This window comes from Xiphophorus maculatus, chromosome 21, assembly GCF_002775205.1.
Source record: "Xiphophorus maculatus strain JP 163 A chromosome 21, X_maculatus-5.0-male, whole genome shotgun sequence".
NCBI lineage: Eukaryota > Metazoa > Chordata > Actinopteri > Cyprinodontiformes > Poeciliidae > Xiphophorus > Xiphophorus maculatus.
The window spans coordinates 6,863,428-6,876,174 of NC_036463.1; the positions used below are offsets into that span (position 1 = coordinate 6,863,428).

Here is a 12,747-nt window from a genome sequence, read left to right on the forward strand (position 1 = left end):
CAAAGATATTTGGACTAGAAACTGGACCAAAAATACTTTGTAAGATTCTGAGTTTTACATTTACTTTGTAAAATAAAACTTATGATCACATTTTTGAGGACATGAGGGAACAAGCCTGAGTAATCAGCCCTGATGTGATTTTAATACCAAAGTTCCAGGATTCAGTGATTTCACAAGATTAGGAAAATGTAAATTAGAGAAACTCAAACTTACATCACGTTCTTTTTTCTCCACACTTTTCAAAAAGCGAAAATGGTGTCTGACCCCCGAGTTGGTCAACAGCTGCTCCAAGGCGAGGTCGACTCCGGCCTTGTCGACGGTGGGCAGCTGATCGTACGAGTCCTGGGCCTCGGCAGGAAGCAGCAAACCTCCGGCGCAAACCAGCAGCAGCAGCAGCAACTCTGCAGCCATCTTCCTCCAACTGTGTGCGAGGAAAACAGCCGAGCTTCAAGGGGTGAATACCCTTCCCCTCTCTCTCTCTTTCCCTTTCTCTGCTGGCGGCCAAAACAAGTCCTATTATGGCTGTGGATGTGAACTGGAGCAATGAAGAAAACAATCAGAAGACTCACTGAACTGAGTAATAATGAAACTGAAGGAGAAGGAGATTAAAGCGTTTCTCAAGAAGATTTAGAGAGGATTTATAAAGGAAACTGTTCAGGAAAAGCATGATTTCTCTTACAGACCCAAACAGAAAGTTATTGGCACTTCTAAAGAAAAGCTTCAACATTTCATCTGGTTAGAGTACAGACTGAAGCGGCCACTTAAATGTTTCAAATCATTAAAACAAAACTAATAACAAATTATGGACTAATTATTTTAATGCCTAAAAAAACAAAATCTACTCAAACTTAATTTGGTCCTATGTGGAAATATAACTGGTTAAATAAAGAATTAGTTAAAATTAGGACCTATGAGACAACATGAAGTAGGCTAAAAGATCCCAAAAAGCAACGATATTACATCAGTCAGTCAGGAAAACCTTGGGCTGCGATCACACAGCAGCCGAATGCGACCAAAACCTTAAAGAATGCACCAATACAAAGATTTTTGTCAATATCTTCTATTAATAATATCGCTGTTATGGTTGATAACCAATATTTATTGATATTATATATATTTCACTACCATTTTGACGCCTTTAGAAAAAGAAATCCAGAAACAGATAAAAATAAATATCGGTTGTTCATATTGACCCAATTTTATTTATTGGGTCGATACAGATATGTTACAACATGACTATTATCTGCCAATACCGATGTTTGTGCAGATATATCGTGAATCTCTACTAATTTTACGTTTTTGCCCATATGTGACCTATAACCTATTTTTTTCTTGTGAATCTGAGCAGCTCAATCCCAATCTCTTCACCGTCCCAAAACAAATCTGATCTCTGTCATATGTAGAGCTGATTCCGATACGTTTCCGATTGTTTTCAAAGCGTCTTCAGTGTGAAAGGTCATGTCAAATTTTATCAGACTTTTAGAAGATTAACGTTAATGTTACTTTGCCGTTACGTGGCAACTTTTCGTTGTGTTTTTGTTTTGCGTTCCATCTATTTGCTGTTGCGTTGCGGCTTTTTGTTGTTGCGGCTTCTTCCTGTTCTGTTGTGGCTTTTGCTTTTTCTCGACCTATCTGAGCCACCGTAAGTAATGAATTACTTAAGTATCAAAATTAATTACATTTTTAAAATGTTGGGGTGAGATCAAATACAGTGCAACCCAAACAAAGCACATAAAACAATCAATCTCTTCTCAATATCAAGCAGCACTCACCAACTCCCCATTGAATCCACACACATGAAATCAACAGAAAACAAGGCACAACTGAAATATAAGCAATTTTTTAATTATTATTCTGTATAAAACCACCTTGGGCAACTGCCCATATAGCCTAGATCACCATACATACAATAATGAAATATTTAGCAATTTTGTTTTTTTACTTATTTACCATTTATTTAAAAATTCACTTCAATTTTTGGCATTTTACATGATTGAATTGTGGCACTTGTGGATTTCCATACATGCTGCAGTCCAAATTGTTATTTTAAACTTCCTCATCCAATTGGGGTCATACAGCTTCATCTTCATTTCTGCCCACCTCCAGTTTCTGGTGAATAGTTTGCTGCATATTTTACTCTCTGTCTGTAGATCACAGATTATTTTAATCTCTACTGGAGCAGCTTAATTTACTCAGACGTTGTGCTGGCAGCCAAATATTTTTTCTGCTTTAAACAAATGAGCAGACTGTGAAAAGGCATCAACAAACAGTGACTAGGTGAAGAAATTAATTATTTTTGCTCTGCTTACAGGGATAAGATATTTAATAAACGACGTTAATATTTTTGGAAGCATAAAAATAGATCCTTTAACTTCTTAACCAGCTTATAAAGAATATTCAAGTCGAGATTCCCATTTTATAACCTTTATTTTTGAGTTTTCGGTTTTGTTTTGTTTTCAGAAGCCAAACTGGGAAATGTGTTTTAAAGTCCAGTCATTTATTTCCAGAAAACTATCTTAAAATTTCCATCGAACTCTGATGATACAAAATGCTGTAAAACCCTACAAGCTGTGGTCATAGTGGAAAAAGAAAGTACACCCCTGCTGAATCATAGAGGTTCACATTCCAAAGTAAAAATTATTTAGCCAACAAATTCCACATGGTTATTTATTAAAATAAATACATCCCTGCTGCTTTATTTTCGATTGAGCAGGAAGTGTAGCAATCAGATGTTGCTTATTAAAGAAAATCTACATTAAGAATGGAGAAATCAGTGCGTTAGAATGGTCTAGTCAAAGTCCAGACATCAATCTGAGAGCTGAGCAGAAATTGATATGTCCAAACTTTAATGTACCGAAGCAACGACATAAAGAGGAGTGGGTCATAATTCCTTAATATGATTCACCGAGGAAACTGTTTTAATATAAAAGTTAAAATCTGGAATGTTTTAGAGTGAATGTGGGGAAAAAACAAAACCGGTGTACTCACTTTTTCAGACAGTTTTATAGTTTTGGCTTTTTCCAGTACACTTTTTTTTGGCAAACTTTAGGTTAAAACAGCAGAACTGAAAGAGGGTGAACATGACACCACTGCGTAATAAAAATGTAAAAATGCAACAAAAGATAGAAAAGTAACTAGATTCAGTAATAAAGTGATCTTAGCGTTTTATTTACTAGATAAGTGTGTTTGAGTAACGTGACAGAGACGAGAGGATGGAAAATTATTTCTATTTGACACTATGCACTTTATCATTACTTTGTTAGAAAAAAAAGATAAAATTGACACAGAGGAGACAGAATAATTTAGCTTTGACGTGTTAAACTTTCTTAATTGTCTCCAACTGATGAGAGAAGAGTCGGTGTGCCGCATTTGTACTTCAGAGCTTCCCATTGTTCAGCTCTGGTGGTTCTCATGTCCTGCAGAACAAAAGGAGGAAAGTCAAACCCAGCACAGACTTGACACAGGTCAAGTCTGAAGCAACAAAAGGTCAGGAAGGGTCAAACGGACCTCGGTCAGCGCTGATCTGTGGACGCAGTGGATGTACGGCTGCGGCTCTGCTTCAATCTCTCCCTCGAAGGTTTTGTAACAGGTTACGCAGTCGATGAGCGGCTGCATGAGCGCACACAAACAAAACAGCAGAGGCATGTCAGAACTGGCCCCTCCAAACCCACATTCCCCAGCTTTCCCAGTTTCAGTGAACTGCCAAATCAGATAAACAAAAAAAAAGGAAAGAAAAGAAAAGAAAGGAAAAAACAACCCTCACCCTGTCGTTTCTGAACTGGCAACTCGAGGCGTCGACGGTTCCTTTCGGGCACTTTGTGGCTTTAAGGTAGAAGTTGTGGTTTATGATTTTCACATCAAAGCCGGGCTGAGGAGGAAGTGAAGCAACAATGATATTAATATTAAAAATGCTCTGGAAATTTATTATAATAAATACTATTTGTTAATATTTTATTAAAACTTTATTTAACTAGATAAAAACCTAACAAAAAAAGACAAGTAAGGCAGCAGAACATGTCAAAGTACACTGCAAAAACAAAATATATTACCTAGTTTCTAGTGCAAATATCTTACTACACTTTAAATAAGACAAAACTGACTTACAAGTCAGGTTTCAGAAAGATATAGGAGTAGTCTTAAGGCATTTATTCCTTAATATTAATTAAAAACAAGTACCCGTTGGGAAAAAGGTCTTATAAGTGGAATTATGAATTATTGGCATAAAACAAGCTCCTATATGTTGCTGAAACTTACTTGTAACCTACTTTTATTTTAATTTAAATGTATTTCATCAAGTACAGCACATTAACCAATGTTGTATGTTAAAAAACAAACCAAACATTGTGTTGTACATAGGTTTTTTTTTTTAGCCAAAAGCTCATTTTCAAAGGCAGGTTCGTTAAAAAATAGCAAAATTAAAATTTCCTGTCACACACAAAGACAGACAAACATTGAATTTATGTCACCATAAACAAGAAAAACATGAAAATTCTGTTTTATTTCAAATGTCCTAAGGCATTTGCACTAGAAACTAGACCAAAAATACTAAGAAATAACAAACGTAGATATTAGAAATATATGAAACATTAACAATTTGACAAAGTGCAGTAGATTTTAGACACAGGACCTCAAAATTAGAAAGCAACAGAACTTTACCTCGATTTCGGACTTTTCCAAACTCCTGAAGAAGCGAAAGTGATGCAGGATGCTGGCATGGGAGCTGAGTCTCTCCAGGGTCAAATCCACTCCCTTCTTGAAGGATTCAGGAAGGTCGTTGTAAGCCGGCTGCGTGTCGGATGGCAAAGCCAGGCAGCCAAGGCTGAAGACCCAGAGCAGGAACGCAACCATCGTGGTTAGCTTGTGTCTGTGGGGCTGAAAGTGGAGCAGCCGACCCATATTCCAGAAGAGAGGGGAGGAGGGGCATCCGGCCCTCTTCTTCCCACTGAAGGACACAAGCTCAATCATGCCACATTCCGACTTCAGGAGGCGGATTTTAGACACGATAAACTTTTATCTTCCAAACCAAGTTGTCCAACATAATCATGTACTAGCCTGCTGTGCTTCTAAAATATTTGAACCTAAATATGAAAAAAACAAAAAACAGTTTCATCTTTTTTCCACCAATTTTATTTGGCAGCATCATGCTGTGGAGTAAATAGAGATATTCAGTAGTGGGACCAGCTAGCTAAAAAGTTAATTCTGCCAAGGCTGAAACACTAATAATGCAACAGGTATTAATGCTAAAGTGCTAAGTTAACATGGTATTTGGTCCAAGCTAATGCTAAAGAGTTAAACGGTATTAGTGAAAACCAACACTAAGCCACTAATTCCACATGTACTACCAGATGCTAATGCTAAAACACTAATACAGGATAGTATTAGCAGAAGCCAACATTATAATGCTAATTTGACACCATTAACAGAGCTAAAGCACCAATTCAAACTGGTATTAGTGGAGCTAATGCTATTGGTGAGTTCACACCAAGAGCATCTGACGCTTCAAGTTTGACGCGTGTGCACTTTTGGCGCGTTCACACCAAATGCGTTGGACACGTTCAAATCACGCCTCGCTAGAAATGCGCCGCAACAATCCTCGACGTGCCTCCACATAGACTTTGAATGTAAAGCAGACGCGTTTGGTCTGAATGTAACATAAAGCGCTAAAGAGATTAATCAAGAAAGCCTGCACCAAAATCAATTTGTTGCCTGGGGAACGGCCTAAATATATGTTTCCAGACATTAGAGAAGACTGAGGCTGTAACTACTGCCAATAACCACGGCCTTGTGAAATGCCTTTTATGCTCAAGTTTTTACAAAAAGATCTTAAAATATTATCACAAGACTGTTGGTGTAGATTAAAACAAAAAAACATTTGTGTTTTTTCTTTATTTGAAGCAGGGATGAGATGTTCATAAATAAATAAAAAACCCAGGTAAATATAAAATACTTTATTTGTCATCAATATCTGATGGACAAGTTATCAGCAACAGTTTCATGGACTTGTATTGCAATAAAACCAAATCTACACACTTCATAACGACTTGATCACAGAATCTGAAGCTACACAGGCACACTTATCAGAAACAACAGACTGCACAAAACAAACAAACCACTTCTACCAAATCTTTGAGTGTTTGCATACATTAAAAGCAGAAAAAACTTCTGTAGTATTCTTTAAACCAGGGGTCTCAAACTCCAGTCCTGGAGGGCCGCAGTCCTGCAACTTTTAGATGTGCCTCTGCTGCACCACACCTGAACAGAATAATTAGGTCATTAAGGCTCTGGAAAACCGATCTACACAAAGAGGAGGCAATTAAGCTTTTTCATTCCAGTGTTTTGTACCTGTGGCACATCTAAACACTGCAGGACTGCGGCCCTGGAGGCCTGGAGTTTGACACCTGTGCTTTACACAAACAGCAGTGATGCATAATCCAGAGATGTTTGAATAGTGCTGAACACTGTAACATGTGCCATCCTAAACACACTTATAGGTCACTTCCCCCCACCCCATAGACACTTCACTTTTTGTGACCTTTGACCCCAGAAAGACACCATTTCAGTCAGGCTGAGGCATTCAGAGGGGAAAAGTAGTGTTTGACATAATGTAACAGAAGTCAGTTTTAAAGTGTTTGACAGTCAAAGACTTAACAGCGTGACGCATCAATTTTCTGCTCGGTCTGGGTGGGAATCTGAAATGATTAAACAATTTTAACAGAACAAAAGTTTAAATATGGAATGTTTTAGAGTGAAAGCGGAAAAAAACCCCGGCAGGATCAGATCGGAGATAACCAAACTGCTGCAGCTTGTTATTCTAACTGCAGGTATTTGGCACTTGGACAAAATGGTGATTAATTTACAGCATTTCCTCAAAGAGTCGCAACATATTATAACATTAGTGACAGACAATTCGAGTCCATCTATACCGCCACTGTATTTTTTTAAAATAAAAAGTGAACTCTGCATGATGACAAACATGATTTCATGGCATTAATGTAACAGTACAACTGCATTTTTTGGTTAAACATTAACAGTAACCCAAGATCCCCCTCTGCTTGTGATCTTGCATCACTGCAGGCACTGAAACTGATGACTTTTAAACTGCAGCATCCGAGTTAAAAACAAAACAAAATGATGAAAAAGCAGGCTAAAAAAAATATCCCTCAACTAAAGCCACACTACGAACACTAAGCAGCTAAAATAATTACCCAGAATACAGTTCAGATTTGGTTTCTTATGAAAAAGTGCTACAAGCTTCATGTTTAAAGTGATTGACTGTCTAAAATAAGACAGAATGAGGAGGAAAAAACTGCTCAGTATCTCGGTTCCTTCGTAAGGCGCTTAGTGGGTGTAAAGGAAGAAAAAACATGACTAGCACTAACAACATGTTAATGTTAAGGAATGTATCCTAGATATCTTCCACATATTCAATGTGAATCATAGCAACCTTTCAGGGCTAAAAAGTAATCAGTTTTGCACATACGTCTACTGCTATATATTAATTTTTAGTTTGCAATCACTTTGTTTTATTTGGAATCTCTTGTCCCCTGAAATAAACGTTTAAATAAAAATAAAATGTCATGAAAAAATAAAGAAATAAAGCTAAATCTCTTCATTTTGTTGTCGCTATCGAGCACAAAAAGGCGCCTAAGCAGAGATGTTGTTGACCAGATTCTTCCAGCAAGCTTTACTTTCAATTTTCTGACCCGGAGATCAGCGGTTCTGATGGGGTTCGGTGTCGAGTGGAGTTGGACTGAGTGGTGATGCGAGGCCTGGGAGCGGCGCTACACGGGCATGTGCATCTCGGAGTATTCGTCGTAACAATCGCGCTCGTCAAACTTTGGTTCTGAATCATCACCATCCAGCTAAAAAAAAGAAAAAGTAGGGAGATGGATGCATTAATTTTCAACAAAATGAAAACAAATGTCCTAATGTAGTATTAGTGTCATGTTACTTTTGTGGTTTTAACTAAATTTTCATTACTGCATAATATTTTAAACCTCGATTCTTATGAATCCTGATGTCTGTCTTATTTTTAAAGTTTTGAATGAGTTTTTAATCAATGGGTGATTTCACAGAAAAACCAGAGGAAATGGCAACATACTGAGGCGCAGAACACGGTGTAGCCAGAAGGTGGCGACTATGAGGCGCTCATTCATGGAACAGACTACCAGAATATGAGTGAAAACCACACAATTTAAAAAAACAAACTTGTGTATTGGTTGAACCAGTTATGGATCCATTCATGTCTTCCACTTATTGTAGAGAATCTTCTATCCTGTTTTTAAAAAAGTTAATTTTACATAATACTGCCTCTTTATGTTAAAATCCTGTCTTTTTGGAAAGTTTATGTCCAGCGATTTTGTAGTGTTATTGCAAAAGTTAAGCTCAACAAATCTAGCTGCAACTTTTTCAAAAAAGTTGCCACAAATTCAGCAATTTTAGGCTGCAACAATAATAAAAAAAAACAACCTCACACCATCCTAACAACATACAAAGAACAGAGTCTGTATTACAGGAGGTTGAACAGGCTCACAGCGCCCCCATGTGGTTGACTTACACATGCTATCTCTCTTTCGTTGAAGATGCGACGCAGCACGAACATCTTGACGGGGACGGTGAGGAGGAGGACAAAGGGGAAAGCCAGAGACGCCTGGGTGGACATGACGGCCCAGAGGACGGCCAAGCACACCATCTGGATGCAGGTGAAGAGATGCATGCGCCACGTACGAACCTGATGGACACAAATCAGTCCAGTTTACAAACGGGAAACGTGCATTTCATATCAGTACCTGCAACTGATATGAAACACTTATATTTTGATACATTTTAATTATTTAAGCCTTTTCTCTGCCAGAAATCTGCCAGAATGCGGTTTTGGATCAGGGTTCAATGAATATTCCATATTTTGAATATTCTATCACCAAAGAGTTTCCTCTGGTGTATTATAAGTCTGGTGGGCCGCCAGGCTTTATTTCTGGGGGAAACATTGCATCAGACAAATCATCTATTGATATCGATTACGTGTTTTTAATCTGGACTCACCTTGCGTACGTAGGTGTGGTCAGGGTGATACTTTGACGGCATGAGGAGCAGCATCATTCGCTCTGTCAGCTGGATGCCGTTGAGCGACATCACCCCCATGTAGAGGAAGATGCCAAACAACACGGCGAGGGGAATCTGACGCAGCAGGTCGCCGATCACAATGGACAGACCTGGACACAAACTCCACCAGTAAAAGAAGCTTTAATGGGAGCAAAAAGGTACCAGTTTGACACTCACCAACCATGATGGCGACCAGCAGCCCGGTGACCCTCTGCTCCTTCACCTCCTGGATGCGAGGCTTGTCTCCAGGGGCGACGGCTGTGCTCATGACCGTCAGGGCATTGACATGGGTCACGGAGCGAACGGTGGCGGCGGCCATCCACGGCAGGCCGAAGAGAGCCGAGCTGCCGCCGAGGACCACGATGAGCAGCAGGTCCAGGTGGAAACCAGAACCCTTCAGCAGCATCCGCTCCTTCTTACTGACGATGAGCCTGAAGGAGAGAAAAGGAGGAGAGTTTATCTAGAAAATCAAATCCTGATGCAGACACGCAAACCTGAAGCTGCAAAATGAACAGAAACAGATGCTTACGATACATCTAATACAGCTGAGGAAGGAAGGGAGGATTAAAACAAGCAAGCAAGAGAATAAGAGAAAGCAAGGAAGGAAAGATGAAAAAAGCAACAAGGAAGAAAGCAAGGAAAGAGGAAGTCAAAAAAAAGGATAAAAAGCAGCAAGCAATCAAGGAAGGATGGATAAAGAAGAAAGGGACAAAGAAAGGGTAAAAGAAATTAAGGAAGAACCAAGAGAAAAAGGAGGGATGCAAGGAAGAATAAAAAAGGAAAGAAGGACACAAGGATAAAAGGGAAGTAATATAAAAGCATAAAAAGGATCAAAGGAAGGATAAAGAGCAAGCAAGGGAACAAGGGAGGAAGCAAGGAATGGAAGGATAAATAGAAGAAAGAAAGAATAAAAAGCAGGGAAGAGTAAAAGAGGAAAGATGAAGATGAAGGACAGATGAAGTGAATAAGGACACAGAAAATGAAAGATGGAAAGACTTAAGGAAAGGAGGAATGAAGGACAGAAAGAAAAATTCATGCTCCTATATTTCCATTCTTGGGTCAGAGGTTTCTCAGCTTCCCGTCCGTTTATTCGCTGCTTGACCATCGAGGATCAAATCAAAATGGCGCCTACGGTTCTACTCACGTTGTGATCTGCGTCTCCATAAAGATCAGAATGAAAACCAGCAGCGCGGGAAGACAGCAGGCAAACATCATCCAGACGGGAAACTGTCCGTCCGAGCCCAGAGGATTGATGATCCAGCCTCGCTTGTTGGGACTCGTCACAGAGAAACCGCTGGGGACGCTCAGTTTCTGGACAGAGGACAGAGACGACACTCAGCAGCGTTTGGACAGGCGGCTTAGAGAGAAACCACACCACTGAAACCAACCTGAGTATAAGTGTCTTCTATGCTGTAATCCATCAGAACCATGATCAGGATCGCAATGGGGACTCCGAAGTCTCCAATAATCCTGCGACACTAGAAAATAAAACGCAAACTGGTTGGAAACGAAGAGGTGAAACAACCAATCACAAGATGTCGCTAAATATTCAGTTCCTCCAGGAAGTTGTGATCACAACTATTAATGCAAATTTTGCAACTTTTCCACTAAGATTAGGAACAATAACTAACATTTTCTGTATTTCCTGTTTTTCTTTTAAAAACGACATGTTCATACGGTCTTCAACTGAGAATAATAGTTCAAATAAGCTAATAAAGCTCTAAAATCATCTTAGCTTTAGTCTAAATAGTTGAAGATATTGACCTGCTATTGCAGAGGTGCCCAAAGTGTGGCTCACAGACCATTTGCAGTCCCTACGCTGCTTTTTTCAAATCTGCTTTGAAAGTATTTATTAAACTTTGCACAATACAGCAAAACATTTTCAAAAAGAGAGAGAGCGACCAGATCGTGTTTCTATTGCGGCGTGCCGACTTGAATCGTTTCTACGTTCTTCAATAAAGCCCAAACAATGTTGCAAACTTGAGCTCTTTGTTTTAATGAGGAAAAATTAAAAAAAGCTGAACTACTACTCAAGTTGAGTAGGTAAAATATTAAGATTTTATGTCATTTTAGAGGTTTTTTTAAAGCATATTTGATTGGGCCTCGAGTGCATTTATACTGACAATTTCAGCCCATTTGACAGAAAAACATTTCCCGTGATGCCGAACACTTTTCATCGTATAAATCATAAAGTCTCACACTCCCGGGGAAAAAAGCGCTGTTCTTGAACTTCCGCAGGTAAAAAGCGATGAAGAACGTTCCGGCCATGAGAACCAGAGAAAGCAGCGCCGTGTTGGGCTCCCCGGTAACCGTGAAGATGTGGGTGTCGTTGTGCTCCCTCATCATGATGTTTCCTTCTACAACTTCTTCTTCTTCTTCTGTGGTGCTGTTGATTGAGCAGCGTTTCAGCGGGTGCTCCTTGAATATCTGAACGCAAAAGTCTTGCATTAAACACCAACCTAAAATAACTGCATCGTCCTCAATCTGGATAATAACAATAATTATTAACAATAATAATAATAATAATAAACCTTCAGCCCATTAATCTTTCAAAGTAAATCCATCATAACAGATTTCAGGAGATCTCGTTAGGAAAACACTCATTTTGACCCCATGTTTTGAACGCCGTCCAAAGATTAGTCACTTCGGCTTAACGTCCGTTACGCAAACAAAAACGTCTCTCTCTCATGCGTACCCTCCCCAGCTTGATGAAGGTCTCGCAGATGAAGATGAGGGAGATGAGGAAGGAGAAGATTTCCTGGGTGAAGCGGGAGACGAAGCGCACCAGAAAGCTGCCTTCGAAGGCCACCGTGAAGATCACGATGACGATGAGCCAGAAGCCGATCCAGACGCGGCCCGTCAGGTACTCCATGCTGTTTGCTTTGCAGAACTGTGGAGACACAGAACAGTGAGAAATGTGGACCGACCAGCGTTGATGTCAATGCAAGTCATGGAAATTAAGCTATAATTATTTAAGCTTAAAGTAAGTAATTTTGTGTAGGCAACTGCAGCCCAGTTGCTATAATTTAGGAGCAATTTAGAGCCGAAACGGCATTTTAAAAGAGATTAATGACCTGAGACTGGCAGCATAAGAACTCTTTCCACTTCTCCACTGCCTTTGACAGTTTTAAAACATCTTGCATCATCTATTTTCTGTCACATTTGAACAGTATCATCATTTATTCTGCTCATTTGGGGTGTACCTCAGGGATGATTCCTTGTGCCTTTCAATTTTACATGTCGTTTTTATTAAAATGCCGTTACTGTGTGCAGTTTAATGATGCAAATCAAACTTAATCAGGTCCACAACTAAAACTTACACTATAAAAGGCTTCCTCAAAGACCAGAATGGGTCCAGAAAAACCAACAACTAGCAACGGCTGAGCTCCGAGTAAACAGAACAGGATGCCCTGGACCGCTGTCGAGATGATCAGCTCAGAAACCCCAATCAGTCCGTCTGTCTTCTCACCTTCAAATAAACACACACAGAGCTCCTCAGTACGGAAACATGAACAGGATGAGATCTGAAAATCCTTCTTAAGAGACCAGAGTTTAGTGGGCAAAACTGATGGCAAACATTGTCCAACTCTAATGTAGCTTTATTCTATGCAATTTACCTCAAAAACAAAAGAAAATACACCTGTT

At 39.4% G+C, this 12,747-nt stretch overlaps 1 protein-coding gene across 4 annotated transcripts in view; it reads right to left on the reverse strand.

Annotated features, from left to right (window-relative positions):
• Window positions 1-7,521: 7,521 nt before the first annotated feature.
• slc4a2 (solute carrier family 4 member 2) overlaps window positions 7,522-12,747 on the reverse strand; it is a 45,432-nt gene continuing 40,206 nt past the window's right edge. For all 4 annotated transcript variants that reach the window (XM_023326338.1, XM_023326337.1, XM_014468603.2 and 1 more), the window contains 9 exons: window positions 12,423-12,571; window positions 11,798-11,992; window positions 11,302-11,529; window positions 10,491-10,580; window positions 10,247-10,413; window positions 9,280-9,533; window positions 9,043-9,212; window positions 8,558-8,731; window positions 7,522-7,862 (listed from right to left, as the gene is read on the reverse strand). In XM_023326338.1, coding sequence (XP_023182106.1) covers window positions 7,782-7,862; window positions 8,558-8,731; window positions 9,043-9,212; window positions 9,280-9,533; window positions 10,247-10,413; window positions 10,491-10,580; window positions 11,302-11,529; window positions 11,798-11,992; window positions 12,423-12,571 — 1,508 coding nt within the window. In that variant the 3' untranslated portion in view covers window positions 7,522-7,781. The remainder of the gene's footprint in view (window positions 7,863-8,557; window positions 8,732-9,042; window positions 9,213-9,279; window positions 9,534-10,246; window positions 10,414-10,490; window positions 10,581-11,301; window positions 11,530-11,797; window positions 11,993-12,422; window positions 12,572-12,747) is intronic.